The 24,251-nt window shown below is 38.3% G+C and overlaps 1 protein-coding gene across 5 annotated transcripts in view; it reads right to left on the bottom strand.

Moving 5' to 3' along the window:
* Nucleotides 1-24,251, bottom strand: part of Nbeal1 (neurobeachin like 1) — a 180,894-nt gene that overhangs the window by 13,758 nt on the left and 142,885 nt on the right. For 4 of the 5 annotated variants that reach the window (XM_075951705.1, XM_075951706.1, XM_075951707.1 and 1 more), the window contains 5 exons: nucleotides 19,186-19,302; nucleotides 7,579-7,668; nucleotides 5,722-5,831; nucleotides 3,362-3,534; nucleotides 592-686 (listed from right to left, as the gene is read on the bottom strand). In XM_075951705.1, the coding sequence (XP_075807820.1) occupies nucleotides 592-686; nucleotides 3,362-3,534; nucleotides 5,722-5,831; nucleotides 7,579-7,668; nucleotides 19,186-19,302 (585 nt within the window). The remainder of the gene's footprint in view (nucleotides 1-591; nucleotides 687-3,361; nucleotides 3,535-5,721; nucleotides 5,832-7,578; nucleotides 7,669-19,185; nucleotides 19,303-24,251) is intronic. The other variant, XR_012908177.1, reaches the window with a different exon arrangement.

Raw genomic sequence — 24,251 nt, 5'->3', positions numbered from 1 at the left:
AAACTGAGAGAGGTCCTTCCCAGGAATAGCACAACCAACTGGTTGTCCGGAGTCAAACAGTTAATTCTTAAAAAATGCATACAGGTAATGTCATATGGACTCAACAAGTTATATTTAGGAATATATGTATGTATAAGTACACATACAGATGTAATAACGATTAATGAAAAAAGAGGTCAAGAAATTTGAAGGAGAGTGGGAAAGGGTATATGGGAAAGTTTGGATGGAGGAAAAGGAAGGAAGAAATGGTATAATTAAGTTATAAACTCAAAAATGAACAATAAAAAGCTCAGGCCCTGAGTCTGTAATCATCCACATCATGTCCAGTTAAGAAAAATTTTCAGTAAGACTACCACAGAATTTTAAAGAGGGTTTTGTATGAGACAGTGCGTAGTGACATGTGTGACAGGGGCTGCATTTGCCCATGCATGCATGTATGGAACCAGGGGCTGATGACACCCATGATATCTTCAATCACTTCTCTTCCTCAATTTTTAAGACAATCTCTCACTGAGCTCAAAATGTCATTTACTACCAGAGAAAAACTTGTTATCCCAGTCCAAGAACATAACATGTGTTATTTATTATTACCTGTTGTGTTATCTGCCATATCATACATGTAGTGTCCTTGGAACCAGAAATCAAGTGTATTCCACAGTAATCTGTAGCTAAGCAAGTCACAATATCTGTTTGAAGAAAAAATAAAATAAAATGGATATGTTTTGACAGAACAGAACTTTGAGGGCAGTTTCAGTTAATGTTCAAATAATTACTAAGCCAGGGCTGGCAAAATGGCTCAGCAAGAAAAGGAACCTTCTGCCAAGACTGGTGATCTGCACTTAGTCCCTTTGGATACACATAGGAGGAGAGTTCTGACTCCTGCAAGCAGTCATGTAACTTCCAAGTGCACATGTATGTGCTATCCCCCACCCTCCCCACAAAATACCCCTCCAAAAATAATTAAATGTAACAAAAACCATCAGGTCAGAGTAACAGAGGACACCTGCAGGATCAAACTCATTCCGAGAGCCTTCATTGAGACCGTTCATGTGCTGAGTGCTGACATCGTATCTAGCATCGTGGGCCGTCAGAGAACTGAGAACGGAGTCATAGGTAATTCTGCTATGTGTTCTGCTCTCTCACCCTATTCACATTCTCTTCCTATTGAAAAAGTGCTATCGTCAAGTCTTAGTTAAGGGAGCCTCCTTAGGGTTGGCAAGAGACTTGAACCTAGAGTGGCTCCCAGGAGCCCAAGCCGAGGTCCCCAGTTAGTTCCTTGGGCAGGTGAGGATAGGGAATGTGAAATGACCCTAGCCTATAGCAATACTGACGAGTATCTTGCATATCATCATAGAACCTTCATCTGGTGATGGATGGAGATAGAGACAGAGACCCACACTGGAGCACTGGACTGAGCTCCCAAGGTCCCAATGAGGAGCAGAAGGAGGGAGAACATGAGCAAAGAAGTCAGGACCACGAGGGCTGCACCCACCCACTGAGACAGTGGAGCTGATCTACTGGGAGCTCACCAAGGCCAGCTGGACTGTGACTGAAAAAGCATGGGATAAAACTGGACTCTCTGAACATGGCGAACAATGAGGGCTGATGAGAAGCCAAGGACAATGGCACGGGGTTTTGATCCTACGCAATGTGCTGGCTTTGTGGGAGCCTAGCCAGTTTGGATGTTCACCTTCCTAGATATGGACAGAGGGGGGAGGACCTAGGACTTACCACAGGGCAGGGAACCCTGACTGCTCTTTGGACTGGAGAGGGAGGGGGAGAAGAGTGGGAGGAGGGGGAGGGAAGTGGGAGGCTGGGAGGAGGTGGAAACTTTTTTTTTTCTTCCTTTTCTCAATAAAAAAAAAAGAAAAAAAGAAAAAAAAGAAAAAGTGCTATCGTACGGAATGTGTTCTTAAAAAACAGTATAGGAAATTGACAGATGGCTCAGCAGTTAATAATTTATGGGATTATCTTCCAGAGAATTTAAGTTTGATTCCTAGCCCTATTTAAAGGCTGACGACTATCTGTAGCTTCAGTACCAGGGGATCTGTTGACCTCTTTAGACTCAGTAGGTACCACATACACATGGTATACAGATAAGCATGCAGACAAAACACTCATACACATACAACAAACACACAAACAAATAAAAAGATAGTACATATTATGGTGCAAATTCATAAATTAAAAACAATTTTCCAGAATAGTCCCTTAACAGCTACACAAAGTGATACCTTAGAATACCAGTAGATAAAATCAGATTGATGACTAGTAACTATTACTAGTAACTAGTAACAGTTCTACCTAGTAACTGATAACAGATGCAGAGACCCACAATCAGTACTAGCCTGAGCTCTGGAGTCTTAATGAAGAAAGGGAGGAGGAATTTTAGGAGCTGGGGCAGGGGAGCTCATGACGTAAGGGGGTAAAGACTCACAGAGACAGCTGACCTGAGCTCGTGGGAGTCCATGGACTCTGGACCAACAGTTAGGGGACCTGTATGGAACTGATGTAGACCCTCTGTGTGTGTGGTAGCTGTGTTGTTTGTAAGGCTCTTCGCATCCATCCCCATGTTGTACTGCTTCACTCAACCTTGAAACAAGGGAAGGAGCTTGGTCCTGCCTCAACTTGATGTGTCATGCTTTGTTCAAGCTCATGAGAGGCCTGCCCCTTTCTGAATGGAGACAAAGGGTATGTGTGTGTGTGTGTGGGGGGGGGGGTGGGATGGGAGGTTAGGAGGAGAAGAGGGAGGGAAAACTGTGGTCGGAATGTAAGATAAAAGAAAAAAATGTTATTTAACAAAATTAAAAGAAAAATCAGCAGTAGAGAGCAACAGATTCCATTACCCTCATTTAACAAGTTTTTTGAGAAAAAAGCTTTTATTCTTATACCGACGCCTGAAATAATAAGATGTTAATATATATTCAACAATTAACTCATACTTTACTGTTAATAATGTCTTTATGTAATGATGACAAATTTTTATTATGTGGCAACAAAATCATTGTGTAACATCTAAATAAAACTTGATTTAATACCTTCTAGTGTAATATGAAAATAAATTTAATTTATATGTTTGAATGCACCCCCGATATAATAAGCTATCAGGAGCATGTACCACTTTTATACAGTTGAAAAAAAACAGGGGTTGGACCACTGACTGCTCTTCCAGAGGACCCGGGTACAACTCCCTGGACCTATATGGCAGCTCACAACTATCTGTAACTCTAGTTCCAGGGGATCTGACACCTCACATAAACATACATGCAGGCAGAACACTCAATATACACAAAAGAAAACTTGAATAATTAAAAATAAAAAACCCCAGAAGAACAAGTTTTGTGGAAAAGTTAATTCTTACCTATATGTCGGATGTTATGTGAGACAATTTTGCCTTTGGTAAGTGATGTTACTTGGATACTATTATCCCAGTGTCCAGCACTGAAGAGTAACTTTGCATCATGTGACACTACAAACAGCTTGGAAGTGATTTCCAGCCCTGGAGCAAAAGGACCATTCACAGTTCGCTGAGCTCTGTAAACACAATTGGATTTTAGACTTTTCCTTAACTTTGAATATTACTAACAATAAAATATTTCTCAGACAGGAGGATAGTGCACTGTTTAATCCTAGCACTAGAGAGGCATAAAATTTGCTGTTAGTTTGAGGCCAGTCTAGTCTCTACAGAGAGTTCCAGGTCAGTTAGAGTTACATAATGAGACCCTGTCTGAAAGCAACAGCAATTAAAAATCCAAATAAAGCAATGCTGATCAAAATCCCAAGCAAAATTCTTGATAGACCTCGAAAAAATGGTAAACAACTTTATATGGAAAAGCAAAAAACTTAGAAAAGCCAAAACAATCCTGTACAATAAAGGAACTTCTGGAGACGTCACAATCCCTGATTTCAAATGACTACAGAGCTATGGTACTGAAAACAGCCTGGGATTGGCATAACAACAGACAGGAGGACCAATGAAATCGAATCAAAGATTCAGATATTAATCCACACACCTACGAACACCTGATTTTTGACAAAGAAGCAAAAAAATATCAAATGGAAAAAAGGATATTTAATAAATGGTGCTTGTATAAATGGATATCGACACGTAGAAGAATGAAAATAGAACCATATCTAACACCACGCACAAAACTCAAGTCCAAATGGATTAAAGACCGCAACATAAAGCCAGCCACACTGACCCTCAAAGAAAAGAAAGTGGGAAGTAAACTTGAACTCATTGGCATAGGAGACCACTTCCTAAATATAACCCCAGCAGCATAGACACTGAGAGAAACAATTAATAAATGGGACCTCCTGAAACTGAAAAGCTTCTGTAAAGCAAAGGGCATGGTCAACAAGACAAAATGACAGCCTATAAAATGGGAAAAGATCTTCACTAAGCCCACATCAGACACAGGTCTGATCTCCAAAATATACAGAGAACTCAAGAAATTGGTCCTCAAAAGAACAAATAATTCAATAAAAAAGTGGAGTACAGACCTAAACAGAGAACTCTCAACAGAGGAATCTAAAATGGCTGACAGACACTTAGGAAATGTTCAACATCCTTAATTATCAGAGATATGCAAATCAAAACAACACTGAGATTCCATCTTAAACTGAGGATAACTTATGCTGGAGAGGTTATGGGGTAAAGGGAACACTCCTCCATTGTTGGTGGGAGTGCAGTCTGGTACAGTCCCTTGGGATATCAGTATGGCGATTTCTCAGAAAATTAGGAAACAACCTTCCGCAAGACCCAGTAATACCACTTCTGGGTATATGTCCAAAGGATGCTCAACCGTGCCACAAGGACATGTACTCAACTATGTTCACAGGAGCATTGTTTGTCATAGCCAGAACCTGGAAATAGCCTCAATGCCCCTCAACTGAAGAATGGATAAGGAAAATGTGGTACATTTACACAATGGAGTATTACACAGCAGAAAAAAATAACATCTTGAAATTTGCAGGCAAATGGATGGAACTTATAAAACATCATTTTGAGTGAGGTAACCCAGACCCAGAAAGACAAATATCATATGTACTCACTCTTAAGTGGCTTTTAGACATAAAGAAAACCAGCCTACAAATCACAATCTCAGAGAACCTAGACAAAAATGAGGACCCTAAGAGAGACTTACATAGATCTAATCTACATGGGAAGTAGAAAAAGGCAAGATCTCCTGAGTAAATTGAAAGCATCGGGACCTTGGGAGAGGGATGAAGGGGAGGGGAAAAGTAGGGAGGGGAGCAGAGAAAAATGTAGAGCTCAGTAAAAATCAACAGAAAACCCAAATGAAGATTATTTTTAAGTAGTAAAGAAAGAATAATATGACAATTTACCATTCCCAATATAATATTTTATTCTATATTTGTCATGACAGAAATTCAGCCATGTCTGAATGCCAAATACTGTCAGGTTATAACTTAAAAACAGAGAAGGGGAAGAAAAGTGAAAAAGAAGAGAAAATAGTTTTCTCAAAGCATTACTTTAAAAATTACAGGAATCGCTGGGCAGTGGTGGTGCACACCTTTAATCCCAGCAGATGCAGGTGGGTCTCTGTGAGTTCAAGGTCAGCCTGGTCTACAAAGTAAGACAGCTAAGGCTATACAGAGAAAACTGGTCTAGGGGGAAAAACAAAACAAAAGAAAAAAAATAAATTAAAAAAAAAACCCAACCATAAAACAACAAAAACCCATTTGTCGTCTGCTTACTTTGGGTTAGTTACAGTTTGATCCTTGATGAATGTGAAGTAGTTAGAAATATTTCTGTCATAAGGTAGCCATCCATGGGTTCCAATAACATAATTAACGCTTACTGTTATCTGAAAAAGAATATATAAAAACTCAAGTAAAATATATTCAAGAATGTGGCTAAAAATAGCCAGATGCTCACAGATTTTTGACATTATTATTAGGCGAATACTGTAAGATACATGAAGCCAAATCTAAATAATTTAAGTGGAAATAACTATCTATTTACAGCTTACTGTAAGAATAGTTATTTTTTAGCTATCATATTAAATTCTCAGGTTATTAGCATTAATGCTAACATTCAGAAGAAATAAAAGGTTAACTTTGCCATGACAAATATGATATAATTATCACTTAGTCCAAATCAGGAGAGTTTATAGTTACAATGTCCCTGAAGCAATAGTCTTAGTATGTACTTGCTTTTAAAAGTGTAAAGATTTTTACTCTTTCAATTATAAAACAACACAATACCCATGCCCCAACTCAGGTAACTTAAAAAAAATTGTTTTTAGCAGCAGTTGGGAGGCAGAGGCAGGCAGATCTCTCTAGGCAGATCTCTCTGAGTTCGAGGCCAGGCTGGTCTACAGAGCAAGTTCCAGGACAGCCATGGCTACACAGAGAAACCCTGCCTTAAATCTGACACCCACCCCATAAAAACACATAGATTTTAAAGATGAAAACTACAGGGTCTTACCACTGAAAACTTCTATCAATATTATTGTATATATTTCTAGAATAGTTTTCTAACCAAGCACAATATATACCATTATAAAAAGCAATTTAATTCTGAAGTCTCTCCTGTTAACAGTGCTATAGCACATTTCTATCACACCCAAGTCACAGAATTAGAATAAGACGAACCTAGGGTTAGTTCATATGCCAAGGTCTCAGATCTCTACTTGCTAGCTCTGTGATTTCAGGCATGGAACTTCTGAGATTTAATTTTTTATCCATAAAAGGAACATACTAGTGCCTACTACACAAAGCTGTTGGGTAGGCTAAATAAAAAATTGGGTAAAACACTCACTAAAATGCCCTAGAAGAATACCTTAACAAGATCTATATTAGTTCTGATTACTGCTATTATAGCTATGGTGATAAGGTTCCTAGCTATTTTCACAGATTTATTTTTCTAGATAAATGTAATAATTATAATAACTACTTAAAGCAAAATATAAAGAAGACATTTTTATATTTAATCAAATTATTCAAATTAATCAAATGTTATGAAATTATAATTTCATAACAAACTTTCATTTTTTGTAATGCGAGGATCAAAACCTACGGCCTCATACGTGCTAGGCCGGTGCTCTACCATAAAGCTATTCTTCTAGTTTTCTTGATTATTTTAAAAACATTCTTTTAGGAGATGAAAAGATGGCTCAGAAGAATAAAAGCACTGGCTGTTTTCCAGAGGACTCAGGTTTGAATTCTGGCCCCCATCTGGTGGCTCAGAACTATCTAGAACTCCAGTTCCAGAAAAATCTATGCCCTCTTCTGACTTCTGCAGGAACCAGGCAAGCATGCAGTATATATCAAACAAGCAAAATATTTATAAACTAAAATATACTAAATTTTTTTTCAAGTTTTTTATTGGGTCAGTGATATAGCTTAGAATCATAAGGTCCTGCCACCAATCCCGAGGACCCAAGCTCAATTCTTCTCACACTGAAGGAGAGAATCAACTTGCCCAAGTTGTTTTCTGACCTCCAGGTGCATGTGTATACCCTCACATATTAGAGATGTAACAGAAATATTTTTACTTTATTCCTATTTTTGGTAAACATAATAGTAAGAAATAGGTATACATAAACTTACCAGTAACTCAGGGCTTCCTTGAGACATAAAAGGACGAGATTGATTTGGGGGGATGATGGCCTTTAATAGAGGAATACCATCACTAATTCCCTGTAAAATAAAAGATGTTTAATGGCTGGTTCTGTTCATTTATTAGGTACAAATTAAAAATTTCTAATTTTTTAAACAGGGATGATCACTATAATACTTCATTTTATTCTACCTGATCATGTAACAATTTAATATAAAATGTGAGAAAATAATTACATGCCACGTTTGAATAGCTGGCACACCTGAATGTCTGAAACTAAACACTGTCTATGCCAATACTCTGTTGGTAAGTAGACATAGATGCCAAAGAGCAGAAATCATTTAGAACAGCAATTTAGGATCTTTCCTTGTCTCTGCTATACTGAAACAAACATAATGCAGATGTAATAAATTAAATAAGAAAGTTGTTTATAATTTATAGAAAAATATTTTGGCTTTATATCAAAAACATTAATATATTTTGTTAACTGAGGTTCTTTCTGAAAGTCCTATTTTATGAAAATCATACATTATGACCCAAAAATGAATATCATTCTGAGGAAACAATTGCCACCATCGTATCAAAATACAAAATAACAATAATTTGAATTATTTTTCTGATGTGTTTATAGTTAAAAAATGGCAGATAACACTTTCTATGGATAACATTATTGAATATGTAAGCCATGTAACAAATATTATTCTACTCTGATTTTTTTTTTAGATAAGGAAGGTCCCATGTAGCCCAGGATGACCTTGAATTCCTGAACCTTTTTATAAAAAAAAGTATTTATTTATTATGTATACAATATTCTGTTTGTGTTATGCCTGTGGGCCAGAAGAGGGCACCAGACCTCATTACAGATGGTTGTGAGCCACCATGTGCTTGCTGGGTATTGAACTCAGGACCTTTGGAAGAGCAGGCAATGCTCTTAACTGCTGAGCCACCTCTCCAACCCCCACAAATATTATTCTAAGAGGTCTATAAGAACTAATAATGTTATAAAATCCAATAAATAATGTTATAAAATTCATTAAAACTGCTTTTCTCTTCAAATTGTGAATCAAGAGTCATTTGTGACTCCAGCCAGAGAAGCAAAAAGGCTAACTGTAGATCTCGAGCTCTCCCTCGGACCCTAAGTCACCCCCAGCTCTGTAGACTGCCTGCTGCATCCTACCTCCACACTCTTCCCCCATCTCCAGTGGATCACACAGATCTTCCCCTCCTAACTTCCTCCCCCTCTCACTGCTGTATCCCAGCCTCCAACCCCAGTAATCATTCCCTGGGAACCATTCCTCCAATTCCTCCCTCTGCCCTAATTCCCAGATGGCTAAGCAGATCCTGGTGGAACGCCTTGCTATAGCTCCTCTGTACTCTATCCCCACACCTAAGTGTCAGTTCCCAATACCTAGAAATTCTCTGCTCCCATTGCTGGGGGATAAAGCAGGTCCTGGCTGGAATGCCTTGCTTTCTTCCCTCCTGTGGACTCCCTCAGTGCCCCTGTCAGGCCATTTCCATTCCTAAGTGTCAGCTTCCAATACCTAGAAACACATTTTATCTAGAACCCCCCAGTGACTGCATCTATTAGGGTCCCAGAGGAATTCCCCACCAGGCAACACAGAGTCGCCACAAGAACCAGAGAAGGAAACAGAAACCAAGGACAAACTATCCATCCATCCACCCAACAAAGACAACACCAGATATCAGCACCTAGAATTACCATCTTCCAAAACCCAGATACCTAGACACCAGTAAAAAACCAAAATAACAGTCAGGATAATGTCTTGACTAGAGACCAGCAACTGTATCACACCAAACTCTGAATATTGCAAAACAGTTGAAGCACAAGAAAGAAAAACTTACCCTTCAAGTATATAATGAAGATCCTTAAAGAGAAAAGGAACAAATCCCTCAAAAATGGTCCTCCCTGCTAGCCACTGGGAACACACACACACAAACACACACACACACACACACACACACACACACACACACACACACACACACACTGAGTTGGGTCTGTCAAAAGTCTGTCAAAGCAGGATCTTGTTTAATTGCATTAGGCAGGAACTTATATAGGCTGAGACAGGGGGTGGGAAGCCTGGATGGGTCGAGGCAAAGCAAGGAACAAGGGTCAATAATGTTCTGCCATGTTAGCGGTGGCTGAGCAGAGATGGGCCTAGGTTGAGTAGCCAAACAGGTCTCCAAACTTGAGCTAGGCTCAGGAAGTTACACTAGGCCTCACCAAACTCAAGTTAGGCTTAGGAAGTTACACTAGGCCTCATGCCCAAGCCTCATGAGGCCCAACAACAAGAAAATAAAAATAGAATTAATAAAGAAAACTCATACTCATGGAACTTTAAAAATGAAAAATTTAGGTACTCAAATAGGAACCTCAGAAGCAAGCCTCACCAACAGAATATGAAAGATGGAAGAGAGAATCTCAGGCACTAAAGACATGAAGAAAAAATGGATATTACGGTCAAAGAAAAAAATGTTAAATCTTAAAAAAAAAAATCCCGACACAAAACGTTCATGAAATCTGGGACACTAAAAGACCAAACCTAAGAATAATAGGAATAGAAGATGAAAATGGAATGCAGTCAAAAGCACAGAAAATATTTCCAACAAAATCATGGACTAAAATCTCCCTAACCTAAAGAAGAAGACATCTATCAAGATAAAAGAAACATCCAGAACATTAAGTAGACTGGAATTGAGAAGAAAGTCCTCTCAGTAATAATAAATTGATAAATGTAATCTACCAAATAAACAACTTGAAAGACAAAAAGCACACGATCATCTCCTTAGATGCTGAAAAGACCAATCCAACATGGTCATTAGACATCAGGGAAATGCAAATCAAAATGACTTTGAGATTTCATCCTATACATGTTAAAATGACTAAGATCAATGATTCAAGTGCCAGTTTAAGCTGGGGAGGATAAGGAGCAAGGGGAATATTCCTCCATTGCTGGTGGAGTTCAGACTTGTACAGTCACTATGAAAATCATTGTGGAGTTTCTCAGGAAGATGGGTCTCGATCTACCTCAAGATCCAGCTATACTCCTCTGGGGTATACAGCCAAAGAACACTTCATTCTATCACTGAGATTCATGCTCAACCATATTTATTGCTGCTCTATTCATAATAGCCAGAAACTGGAAACAACTTAGATGTTCCTCAATTGAAGAATGGATAAAGAAAATATGGTACACTTATACAAGAAAATATTACTCAGAAGCTGAAAAAAACCTTGCAAATAACAGGCAAATGGATAACTATAAAAGACAAAAAAAAATCAACCTGAAAGAGGTATCCAGAACTAGAAAGACAAACATACTGTGTATTTGCTTACATGTAGATATTAGCTGTTTAATCAATGATAACTAAACCACAATCTATAAACCACAGACATAAAGTAAAGGACTGGAGTGAACAGATAGATCTCCCTAGAAAAGCAAAATAGAATAAATAGTTATAGATGGATGGGAGGTGGGGGCTGAAACAGAGGGATCAAATGGGGAGGTGAAAGGGAGAGATGGATGGGGAAAGGAATACATAGAGAGATAGCTAAAATTAAGGGCCATTTGAAGAGATTGAAAACCTAATACAGTAGACACTTCTTAAAATACATACATATATGAAGATAATCTTAAGTGAAATTGCCAAATAATGGGAAAGACAGAGCCCCATTTGGATATCTCTTGTCACCAAATGGAGATTCCAGCACCAGGATTGGGTTACACTGTTGGTCCAGGGGAACTTCCGAAATTCCAGGCTGTTGCCAAAGTTGTACTCCATAAACTTCCAGCAAGGCTCCATTGCTGAGGACAGCACCTGCACAACTCTCTGAACATGGAGAAGTCAAGCTGGTGCCCACATGGAGCCTTCACCCCTATATGCTAACATCTCTGCACACTACCAAACAAGTCACACACTCTCTGATCTACAATGGTGTCTTTCCTGCAAGATATATGAGTGCAATGGTGGCGCAAAGTTTGTGGGAGAAACTGTGTTATAGTTAAGAAAGAAGAGGTATCCTGGCAGTTGGGACCAAAGAATACCATAAAGTCACACTGCATAATAAAGTTCACACAAGAGATTTGTTGATAGGGAAAAACACAGGCGGGTAGTTGCCTCAGGGAAAGATACATCAGAGAATTGAGCAGGAGGCAGGATTAAAACAGTTTCTTGTATTTGGCCATGAGAATTGGGGTGGGGCTTTGTACTTAACTACAGGCCGTGGCAGTCAGAAGACCAGAGAGGAAACAGAAACAAAGGAAGAAAATATCTATCCAACAAAGACAAATTTCCTAGACCTATCTATAAATCACTCCAAATCAGATGCCAAACAACTAGGTCAGTATGTCACCACCAGAGCCCAGCCAGCTCATTACTTCAAGCCCTGAATATTCCAACAGAGTTGAAGCATAAGAAAATGACCTTAAAACCAACTTTATTATGATGATAGAGGTTCTTAAATAGGAAATGAGTAAATCCCTTAAAGAAATCAAAAAGACAAAAAAAAGATGGATGAAATCAATAATCTCTTAAAGAATGTCAAGAAAACAGTTGAAAGAAGTGAATAAAACTGTTCAAGATCTAAATATGGAAAACACAAACTGAGGGAATTCTAGAAATGGAAAACTTAGATGAGTGAACAGGAACTACAGCAAGCATATCAACAGAATACAAGAGATGGAAGAGAGAATCTCAGGAGTTGAAGATACAATAGAAGAAATAGATACATTAGTCAAAGAAAATGTTAAAGCTAAAAAATTCCTAACACAAAACATCCAGGAACCCTGGGATATGAAAAGATCAAACCGAAGAATAAAAGGAATAAAGAAGGAAAAGATTCCCAGTCCAAAGACCCAGACAATATTTTTAACAAAATCACAGAAGAAAAATTTCCTAACCTAAAAAAGGACATGCCTATAAAAGTACAAGAAGTTTCCAGAACACCAAATAGATTGGGCCAGAAAAGAAAGATCCCCCTCCCACATAATAATCAAAACACTAAAAACACAGAACAAAGAAAGAATATTAAAAGCGGCAAGGGAAAAAGGCCAAATAACATAAAGGCAGGCCTGTTAAAATTATACCCGATTTCTCAATGAGACTCTAAAAGCCAGAAGGGTGTGGACAGATGTCTTGCTGACTCTAATAGACCATAGATGTCAGTCCAGACTACTATACTCAGCAAAACTTTCAATCACCATAGATGGAGTAAACAAAATATTCCATGATAAAGTCAAATTTAAACAATATCCATCCACAAATTCAGTACTACAGAAGGTACTAGGAGGAAAACTTAAACACAAGGAAGTTAACTACATCTAAAAAACACAGGTAATAAATAATCTGGCACCAGCATAACCCAAAGAAGGAAAATATGCATACACATATGCACGCGCGCGCACACACACACATATACCCAACAACATACAGATACTTATGGGACACAATGAAAACAGTGCTAAGAGAAAAGTTCACAGAACTAAGAGTTCTCATGAAGAATTTGGAGAAGTCTCACACTAGTGACTTAACAGTACACTTCAAAGCTCTAGAAGAAAAAAGGAGCAAACAAACCCAAGATGAGTGAACAATAAGAAATAATCAAACAAAACTGAGATAAATAAAATAGAAACACAGAGAACAATACGAAGATTTAATAAAACAAAAAGTTGGTTCTTAAAGTCAACAAGATAGATAAATCCTTTATCTAAACTAAAAGGCAGCAAAAAGAATATTCAAATTAGTAAAGTAGAAATGAAAGTGGAACATAGCAACAGACACTGGGGAAATCCAGAGAATCATTAGGTCATACTTCAAAAGCTTGTACTCTACAAAATTGGAAAAATCTAAAAGAAATGGACAAATTTATTGATAGATAACACATACAAAAGTTAAATCTAGATTAGACAATTTAAATAGACCCCCTCCCAAAGAAGCTGTCATTAAGTCTCCCATCCAAAAAAAACCCCAAAAAAACCAAACCAAACCAAACCAAACAAACAAAAAAAGCCTAGGGTCAGATGGTTTTAGCACAGAATTCTACTATACTTTCAAAGAAGACCTAATGCCAATACTCCTCAAATCATCCCACAAATAGAAACAGAAGGAACAGTGCCAAATTCTTTTCATGAGGCCACAGTCACCCTGATATCCAAACCACACAAAGACTCAACAAAGAAAGAGAATTACAGACTAATTTCCCCTCAAGAACATCGATGCAAAATACTCAATAAAATACTTGGAAACCGAATCCAAGAATACATCAAAAACATCATCCACCATGATCAAGTAGGCTCCATCCCAGAGATGCAGGGATGGACTAACAATGAAAATCTGTCAATGTAATTCACCATATAAACAAACTGAAAAAAAAAACCCATATGATCATTTCAGTAGATGCTAAAAAAGTCTTGGACCAAATCCCAACACCCCCTCATGATGAAAGTCTTGGAGAGAACAGGGAAGACAAGGGACATACCTAAACATAAGAAGGGCAAAATATAGCAAGCTGATAGTCAACGTCAAATTAGATGGAGAGAAATTCAAAGCAAAATTTCCACCAAAATCAGAAACAAGACAAGGCTGTCAAATTTCTCCATATCTATTTAATATAGTATTTGAAGTTCTAGCTAGAACAATAAAACAATTAAAGGAGATCAAGGAAGATACAAACTGGAAAGGAAGAAGTCAAAGTATCATAATTTTCAGATGATATGATAGTCTACATAAGTGGCTACAAAAATTCTACCATGGAACTCCTACAGCTGATAAACATCTTTAGTGAAGTGGCTGGATACAAGATTACCCCCCCCACACACACACAAATCAGCAGCCCTCCTATATACAAACGATAAATGGGCTAAGAAAGAAATCAGGAAACAACACCCTTCACAACAGTCACAACAATATAAAATATCTTGGGGTAACTCTAACCAAGCAAGTAAAAGATAACTGACGAATATCTTGCATACCACCATAGAACCTTCATCTGGTGATGGATGGAGATGGAGACAGGGACCCACACTGGAGCACTGGTCTGAGCTCCCAAGGTCCCAATGAGGAGCGGAAGGAGGGAGAAGATGAGCAAGGAAGTCAGGACCACGAGGGGCGCAACCACCCACTGAGACAGTGGAGCTGATCTAGTGGGAACTCACCAAGGCCAGTTGGACTGTGACTGAAAAAGCATGGGATAAAACCGGACTTTCTGAACATGGCGAACAATGAGGGCTGATGAGAAGCCAAGGACATTGGCACGGGGCTTTGACCCTACTTCATGTTCTGGCTTTGTGGGAGCCTAGCCAGTCTGGTTGTTCACCTTCCTAGACATGGACCGAGTGGTGCGGACCTTGGTCTTTCCACAGGGCAGGGAAACCTGACTGCTCTATGGACTGGAGAGGGAGGGAGAGAGAAGTTTGGGGGAGGGGGAGAGGGGTGGGAGGAGGGGGAGGGAAAGGGGAGGCTGGGAGGAAGCGGATACTTTTTTTCCTTTTCTCAATAAAAAAAAAAAAAAGAACTTCAGCCGGGCAGTGGTGGTGAACATCTTTAATCCCAGTGTTCAGGAGGCAGAGACAAGTCAATCTCTGTGACTTCAAGGCCAACCTGTTCTACAGAGCTAGTTCCAGGACAGGCTCCAAAGATACACAGAGAATTCCTGTTTCAAAAAACAAAGCAAACAAACAAAAAAGAACTTTAAGTCTTTGAAGAAAGAAATTCAGGAAAATATCAGAAAATAGAAAGATCTATGCTCATGGTTTGGTAAGATTAACATAGTAAAAATGGTCACCTTACCAAAAGTAGTATGTAGATTCAACACAATCCCCATTAAAATTCCAACACAATTGTTTATAGGCCCTGAAAGAACAATACTCAACTTCATACAGGAAAAAAAAATCCAGGATAGCTAAAACAATCCTGTAAAATAAAGGAATGTCGAGAGGTTATCACCATTCCTGATTTCAAGCTCTACCAGAGAGCCATAGAAATAAAAACCACATGGTCTTGAAATAAAAACAGACAGGTGGATGAATGGAATTGAATCATAAATTCAGACGTGAATCCACACACCTATGGACACCTGATTTTTAATAAAGAAGCCAAAATAACACAATGGAAAAAAGAAAGCACCTTCAACAAGTGGTGCTGGTATAACTAGATGTCAGCATGTAGAATATAAATAGATCCATATCTATCACCCTGAACAAAACTTGAGTCCAAGTGGATTGAATACTTTAACATTACTTCATATACACTGAATCTGACAGAAGAGAGAGTAAGAAATAGCCCTTGGTACAGGAGACAACTTCCTGAATAGAGCACTAAGATAGTTAATAAATGGGACCTGATCAAACTAAAAAACTTCCCTAAGGCAAAGGGCACTGTCAATAGGACAAACGAATGAGAAATGATATTCACCAACCCTACATCCGACAGAGAGCAGATTTCCAAAATATCTGAAGAACTCAAGAAACTAGACATTAAAAAAAAACAAAGAACAACAACAACAAAAACCCAAACAAATGATACAATTTAAAAATGGGTACAGATATAAACAGAGTTCTCAATGGCTGAGAAACTGTTTAACATCCATAGCTATCAAGGAAATGCAACTCTGAGATAACTTCCACCTGTCAGAATGGCTAAGATCGAAAAACACAAGTAACAGTTCATACTGGAGAGGATGTGGAACAAAGTGAACACTCCAACCATTGATGGTAGGAGCAAACTTTGGAAATCAATATGGTGGTTTCTCAGAAAATTAGGAATTGATCTACCCCAAGACCCAGCTTTACCAATCTTGGGCATATACCCAAATGATGCTCAATCACACCACAAGGATATTTGCTCAACTGTGTTCATAGTAGCTTTATTTGTAATAGGCAGAATCTGGAAATAACCTAGATGCCCCTTAACTGACAGAATGGATAAAGAAAATATGGTACATTTACACAATGGATATTAATCAGCAGTAAAAAACAATGACATCATGAAATTTGCAGCAAACAGATGGAACTAGAAATAATCATCCTGAGTGAGGTAACTCAGACCCAGAAAGACAAACATGGTATGCATTTACTTTAAACTTGAATATTAGCTGCAAAATAAAGGATAACCAGACTACAATCCCCACACCCAGAGAGGCTAGATAACAAGGAGTGCTCTAGACGGTATGCACTGATCTCCCTTGGAAAGGAAATAGAATAGATTTCAAGGGTGGAATGGGGTCCAGTAGGCATGGGAAAAGGAGGACACAGGTGGGATGAGGTGTGGGCAGAAAGAGTGGTGGGAGAGACTGAAATTGGGTGGCATTTTGGGGGTAGGGTAGAAAGAAACCTGGTGCAAGAGAAACTCCCAGGAATCTACAAAGATGACTCTAGCTAAGACTACAAGTAATAGTGGATACGTAGCCTGAACTGGCCACGATCTGTGACCAGGCAAGACATCAACCCATAACCTTCAACCTATAGTCTGTCCTGCCTATGGGATGTACTGGGATAAGGATGACACAGAGATTGTGGGATTGGCCAACTGAAGACTCTCAGTCTGAGACCCATGTCACAAGAGTGAGCCCGCCTTGACATACATTGTCTGGAATGCCAGGACCAAGAGGCTGGATGACCCAGGGACTTAGGATAGAACCAAACATGACTGGAGAAAAAAAAAAAACAAGTGTCAATGAAATAATTCCTAATGATATTCTGCTATACTCATAGACTGGAGAGTACCCCAATGGTAATCAGAGAGGCTTCATCAAGAAACTGATGGAAACAGATACACACACCCACAGCCAAACATGGGGCCGAGCTCAGGGAATCCTGCTGGACAGAGGAATGATTGTAAAAGCCAAAGGGGTCAAGGACATCACAAGAAAACACACAGAATCAACTAACCTGGGCTGATAGGGGCTCACAGCATCTGAACTGACAACCATGGAGCCTGCATGGGACTGACTTAGGCCTTCTGTATATATGTGACAGTTGTGTAGCTTGGTCTTCTAATGGGGCTCCTAACAGTGGGAGTGGGGGAAGTCACCAACTCTTTCGCTAGCTTTTGGGACCCTACAGTTCATACTGGAATGCCTTGCTCAGCCTTAATAAAAGGGGAGGTGCTTACTGCAACTTGATATACCATGCTTTGTTGATACCCATGGGAGGCCTGCCCTTTTCTGAATAGAAATGGACAAGAAGAGGAGGGGGGCAGAGGGAGTTTGGGGGATGGACTGGGAGGAGAGGAGGGGAAACTGCAGTTGGGATGTAAATAAATAAATAAATAAAAGGTGGAGGAGCAACAGATGAAAGGAGCTGACCTTTGGTTTTTCACAAATGCACAGTACAACTATAGGTACAGAGAAGCACACACCACACAGTGATACACCTTATAGGCAGAGACGAGCACATACATCTACATATACATGTACAAGTGATACACCTTATAGGCAGAGACGAGCACATCTACATGTACATGTACAAGTGATACACCTTATAGGCAGAGACGAGCACATCTACATGTACATGTACAAGTGATACACCTTATAGGCAGAGACGAGCACATCTACATGTACATGTACAAGTGATACACCTTATAGGCAGAGACGAGCACATCTACATATACATGTACAAATAGAGAATTGGAGAAAGGTCTCTGACATTACCAAGTGATACACCTTATAGGCAGAGACGAGCACATACATCTACATGTACATGTACAAGTGATACACCTTATAGGCAGAGACGAGCACATCTACATATACATGTACAAGTGATACACCTTATAGGCAGAGACGAGCACATCTACATATACATGTACAAGTGATACACCTTATAGGCAGAGACGAGCACATCTACATATACATGTACAAGTGATACACCTTATAGGCAGAGACGAGCACATCTACATATACATGTACAAGTGATACACCTTATAGGCAGAGACGAGCACATCTACATAAACATGTACAAGTGATACACCTTATAGGCAGAGACGAGCACATCTACATGTACATGTACAAGTGATACACCTTATAGGCAGAGACGAGCACATCTACATGTACATGTACAAGTGATACACCTTATAGGCAGAGACGAGCACATCTACATATACATGTACAAGTGATACACCTTATAGGCAGAGACGAGCACATCTACATATACATGTACAAGTGATACACCTTATAGGCAGAGACGAGCACATCTACATGTACATGTACAAGTGATTCACCTTATAGGCAGAGACGAGCACATCTACATATACATGTACAAGTGATACACCTTATAGGCAGAGACGAGCACATACATCTACATGTACATGTACAAGTGATACACCTTATAGGCATAGACGAGCACATCTACATATACATGTACAAACAGAGAATTGGAGAAAGGTCTCTGATATTACCAAGTGATACACCTTATAGGCAGAGATGAGCACATCTACATATACATGTACAAACAGAGAATTGGAGAATGGTCTCTGATATTACCAAGTGATACACCTTATAGGCAGAGATGAGCACATCTACATATACATGTACAAATAGAGAATTGGAGAAAGGTCTCTGATATTACCAAGTTGGGTATTACCTCTATAAAAAATGACTTCAATTCAGGGAGATGCTGAAAGAGGTTGAGGGTTGAGTTTTCTGTTTTGGTTTGCTTGTGTATGGCTTCTTCTGCTGATAATCTTGGAGGGTGTGGTTCCTTCAAAATAATTTTAAGGAAAAATGAGAGTTACATGAAAACCTGCTAAACTCAGTGGACTATGCTATAATAGAATGCATATTAGGCACTGTTAACTCCAGGCCATGGCTTAGCCTATACCCCAGCAAATTTGCCATCCGTCCTCTTCTACAGACACCTCATTTCTACTTTAAATTTTTCTTACTGATATCACTCCTGCATTTCTAGATCAGAATGATTTTTTTCATATTCTCTTTCATCAATTATTTAAGATTTCTTGTTTCTTTTTTCTATTAAGTATTCATTGGTTGTTTATGATCAGTCTTTCCCATTCAGCCTATAGGAATCTTTCTAAATTCCATTTAACTTATTTTTTGTGTATATGTGGTTATATACATGTCATTGTGCATGTGTGGAGGTCAAAGAACAACATGCAGGACTCAATTCTCTTTCTTTTACCATGTTGATATGGGGACTGAGCTCATGTCTTGGCAGCAGGTGTATCTCAAACTTAAAAGATGTTTAATAAATTTTTGGTAAAATTAATGAAGCACTTAACATTCAAACTTTAAGATGTAGTATATAATTCCTAAAAGACTGATCAAAATGTAAAAACTATCAAAATCAAATTATGTTGTTATGGGGACTGAGCTCAGGACATCAGTCTTGGCAGCAGGTGTATCTCAAACTTGACGGATGTTTAATATAGTTTTGGTAAAATTAATGAAGCACTTAACATTCAAACTTTAAGATGTAGTATATAATTCCTAAAAGACTGATCAAAATGTAAAAACTATCAAAATCAAATTATAGATATGACTGCATAATTTACAGATTATTTTTCCTACCTTTCAAGTTGCAGATACAGAATTAAGTAAATTAATGTTAGTAAAACATACTGATAAGATATTAAATACATTTTTACTATTCTGGGGCACAATTGATATGTATTAGAGTTGTCCTTCTAAAGGGGATTTTTGCAGATATTTTTGCCATAAATATCTGCAAGCAGGTATATGTTACAGGTGAGAATTCTTACAGGTGAGAATTCTACCAGATAATCACCAATTCTGACTATCCAAGTGCTTAGAAAACTGAGGCAGGAGGAATTTGAGTTTGAGGTCAGCTAAAGTTTCAAGGCAGTACAGGCTACATAGTAACACTTTGCCTCAGAAAGAAAAAAGAACAAATCAGGGAGCTGGAGTTTGATTCTTTTGATTCTATTACAAAATCTTAGATAGTAGGAAATAGATGTCATGTAAATGTGTACCTTTTAATACTTAGGTAAAAACAACTTTATTTTAAATTACAGGCTGAGAGTCCTAACTCTGCCTGGTTTTCTCTTCTGTGTTTGTGGGGATGGGGCTGATCTTGGACACTGCGCATAATAAGCCAACATTCCTGGACTAAAATTCAACCTCAGCCCCTTTTATAATATTTTTAAATCACAATAAAAACTAGTATGAGGGAGGTGGCTTACTAAAGTACTTGCCTAGAAACAAACATGAGGACCTGAGTTCAATTTACAGAATCCTTTTTTTCCTCATTTATTTATTTATTTATTTATTTATTTATTTATTTATTTATTTATTTATTTATTATTTTTGTTTTGTTTTGCTTTTCAAGACATGGTTTCTGTGTAGGACTGACTTGACTCTCCTAGACTGTCCTGACTGTTCTAGAACGCACTCTGTACACCATGCTTGACTCAACCTCTCAGAGATTACTTGGCTTTGCCTCTTAAGTTTTGGGATTAAAGACAATGGCCTCCATTGCTTGGCAAGTTGTTGTTTTTCTTAGGAAGCATACAAAGCATAGGGTATATCTTCTCCAAGACCTCCCCACCCTAGCTTTTATCTTTTTTACATTTTACATTTTCTATCTTTCTCATCCCCTGTTACCATCACCTCAGAACTCTGTCAGTGAAGAATGATCTGTTGTTTCAGGTCATTCTTGTACTTAAGAAATTATTCTGAGAATCTCTTTGCTGTGAAACTTTCCCATCTGCTTAAAGGTATAGCCTGACAAGTTGTCTCTTACTATTTTAATTGTTCAAAGACTTTTTATTAGAGTTTTTGGGATCATTTATCCTGTTTTAAAAAAGGCCAGCCAAGGTGGTTAGCCAGCTAGCCTACTTGATAAATTCTAGGCCAGTAAAAGATCAGCATTTCCACAAAATGGTGGACAGTGCCAGAGAAATGACATACAAGGAATGACACTCTAACCTCCACAAACATGAACAAACAGGGCAGGATAACTGCCCTGCCAACCAGTATATCAGTACTGTTCTTGTAAAATAATAATAATTTAAAAAGTAGAGTTGAAGTCTGGTGGGGGTAGCACATGTCTTTAATACCAGAACTCAGGAGGCAGAGGCAGGCAGATCTCAGTGAGTTTGAGGTTAGTCTAGTCTACAGACTGAGCTCCAGGACAGCCAGGGCTACACAGAGAAACCATGTCTAGAAAAACACAACAAAAGGTAGAGCTGGTGCAAAATTAAAGGTTCTAAGTCAGAGCTCCACCTGGAGTTCTGTTTGATTCTGAATCTACCACTACACTATATTCGCCCCCACCCTTTTTAAACTTTTCTCTTTGAGACAGGGCCTCACTAACTTGGTCGGGGTGGCCTTAAACTCACTCTATAACTTAAGCAAGCACTGAATTCATGAATCTCCTGAATGGGGAGAATTACAGGATTTTACCATTAGGCCCAGCTTATTCTATAACTTTGCCTTTTCTTTTTCATTTAATGTTTGAGACAAGATTTCACTCTGCATCCCCAATGGCTTCAAACTCTCTATGTAGTGATCCTGAACACAAGATTCTCCTGAGTGCTGGGATTACAGGCATATGCTACCATGCATAGTTTACTGTAAGGAAAAGGAAAACAAAGATATAAAGGCAAATATCAGAATAAGAAATAAAAGAATAAAATCAGAAAAAAAAACAATGTAGAAAGGGAAACAACTGAAAAGATAAGGAAGGGAAACATCAGGGTAGAAGAACTGAACAGAAGACTAGAGTGGAAGAAGGACAGAAAGAATAATAAACAGAAACTTAAATCCCTCAGAAAGAAGCCTGTGTGATTTTCTCACTGATTCTCGCTCCCAGTCTCTCTGACCTGCAGAAAGCTGGTTCCTCTGCATCCCACCTTTTCTGAATGTGTGTCTGTCATTTGTTCATTACCCTTTTGCCCCAGTTAAGTCAATCCTTAAAGCCATGCAAGGTCAAAGCATCAGGTCATCAGGCTTGCAGAGCAAGTACTTTAACCCTCTGAACCATCATTCTGGTCTTGATTTACGAATTTAAAAAATGAAGATTGTATCATTACTGTTACAATTACAGAAAATAATGCAGTGTCTAAGCAAGAAAGTATATATTTAATAAATGGGCTATTTAAAAAATTTAATTAATTTTTTTTGAGACAGTTTTTCTGTGTAACAGCCCTGGCTGTCCTGGAACTCAGACCAGGCTGGTCTTGAACTCACAGAGATCCCAGAGATCTACCTGACTCTGCCCCCTGAGTACTGGGATTAAAGATTTTTACCACCACCATCCAGTTTATTATTTATTCTTTATCCTTAAATTCATGCTAACAATGATGACAGCTTCTGAAATATTGGACTGATTTTTATGAATTAGTGGCAGTTAGGAAGATAACAATTTATATTCACATGCCAGTATAAGGAAACATAGCAGTGTTTAATAATTTGATTATGTATTACACATATGTTATGAGTCTTAACATTGGGTTTAGGCTCTGGGTGATAAGTACTATTTATGGAATGATTTCAATAGCTTAAAATCTTACATATAGAAGGAGTGTCAACATATGGACAGTTTTAATGATATACTGTATTTGATATTCAGAAACACAAGGCTGGGGAGATAGCTCAGTTAGTAAACTGCTTATTGTCCAAGTATGAGGACCTGAACTTGACCTCAGCATCTATGAAAATAACTGAGCAGGAAAGGGTATACTTGTAATCCAGTAATGGGGAGGGAAAGACAGAAATATCCATTGTACTCACTAGCGAACTCCAGGTCCACTGACAGATTCTGTCTCAAAAAACAAAGTGGACATCTCCGGTAAAGAACACTAGATATTTGACCTCTGGTCCCATACTATACATTAACACACATGGGGGGGGGTGTTAAAATTTAATTCTTCTGTGACTTATGAACAACTGATTATATAAATGGAGATTCCCATTCTCCTTAATGCTGGGAATCATATCCAGGGCATTGTACAAGCACAGGAAAACATTTAGCATGAGTGAACTTTTTAAGATGTTACCTAAAATACCCTAGAATCCATAATTTCCCACCCTAGCCTCTTGAGTATCTGGAAGTACAAGTATGTACCAAGACATCTGGCTTCATAACTAGATCCTACTTCAGTTTTTTTCTTACTTAAACAGGAACAATCAAATTTACTTAGTTTTAAATGATAGTTTATTAATATTTTTTTCTTAATTGCGGACAATGACTCTCTAAGGTATTTTTATTTTGTAAATTTTATTTAATTTTATTTTTTAAAAAGTATAAGTGCTCTGTCTGCATGTTTGCTTGCATGCCACAAGAGGGTATTAGATCCCATTACTAAAATCTTTTAAAACAACAGCATTACTATTCCTTGGAGATTCAATTATCAGTCATGTTAGCATCAGGAGTCTCAATTACATGAGTACATTACAACTTAATACAGGATAAATGCAATCTCATAAACCAAACCCTCTCACCTACAATTACTCAAGGACTACCATTCTTCAAACCTCAGAATACTTGAGACATCATTCTAAGCTAGCAGTTCTCAACCTGTGGGTTGTGAATCCTTTATTAAAGCTCTATCTCCAAAAATACCTATATTACAATTTATAACAGCAAAATTACAGTTACGAAGTAGCAATGAAAATAATTGTATAGTTGGGGTCACCACAGCATGAGGAACTATATTAAAGTGTCACAGC

This window comes from Microtus pennsylvanicus, chromosome 17 (assembly GCF_037038515.1).
Source record: "Microtus pennsylvanicus isolate mMicPen1 chromosome 17, mMicPen1.hap1, whole genome shotgun sequence".
NCBI lineage: Eukaryota > Metazoa > Chordata > Mammalia > Rodentia > Cricetidae > Microtus > Microtus pennsylvanicus.
Note: the sequence above shows the minus strand (reverse complement) of the source record. Positions and strands in the feature narration are given on the sequence as shown.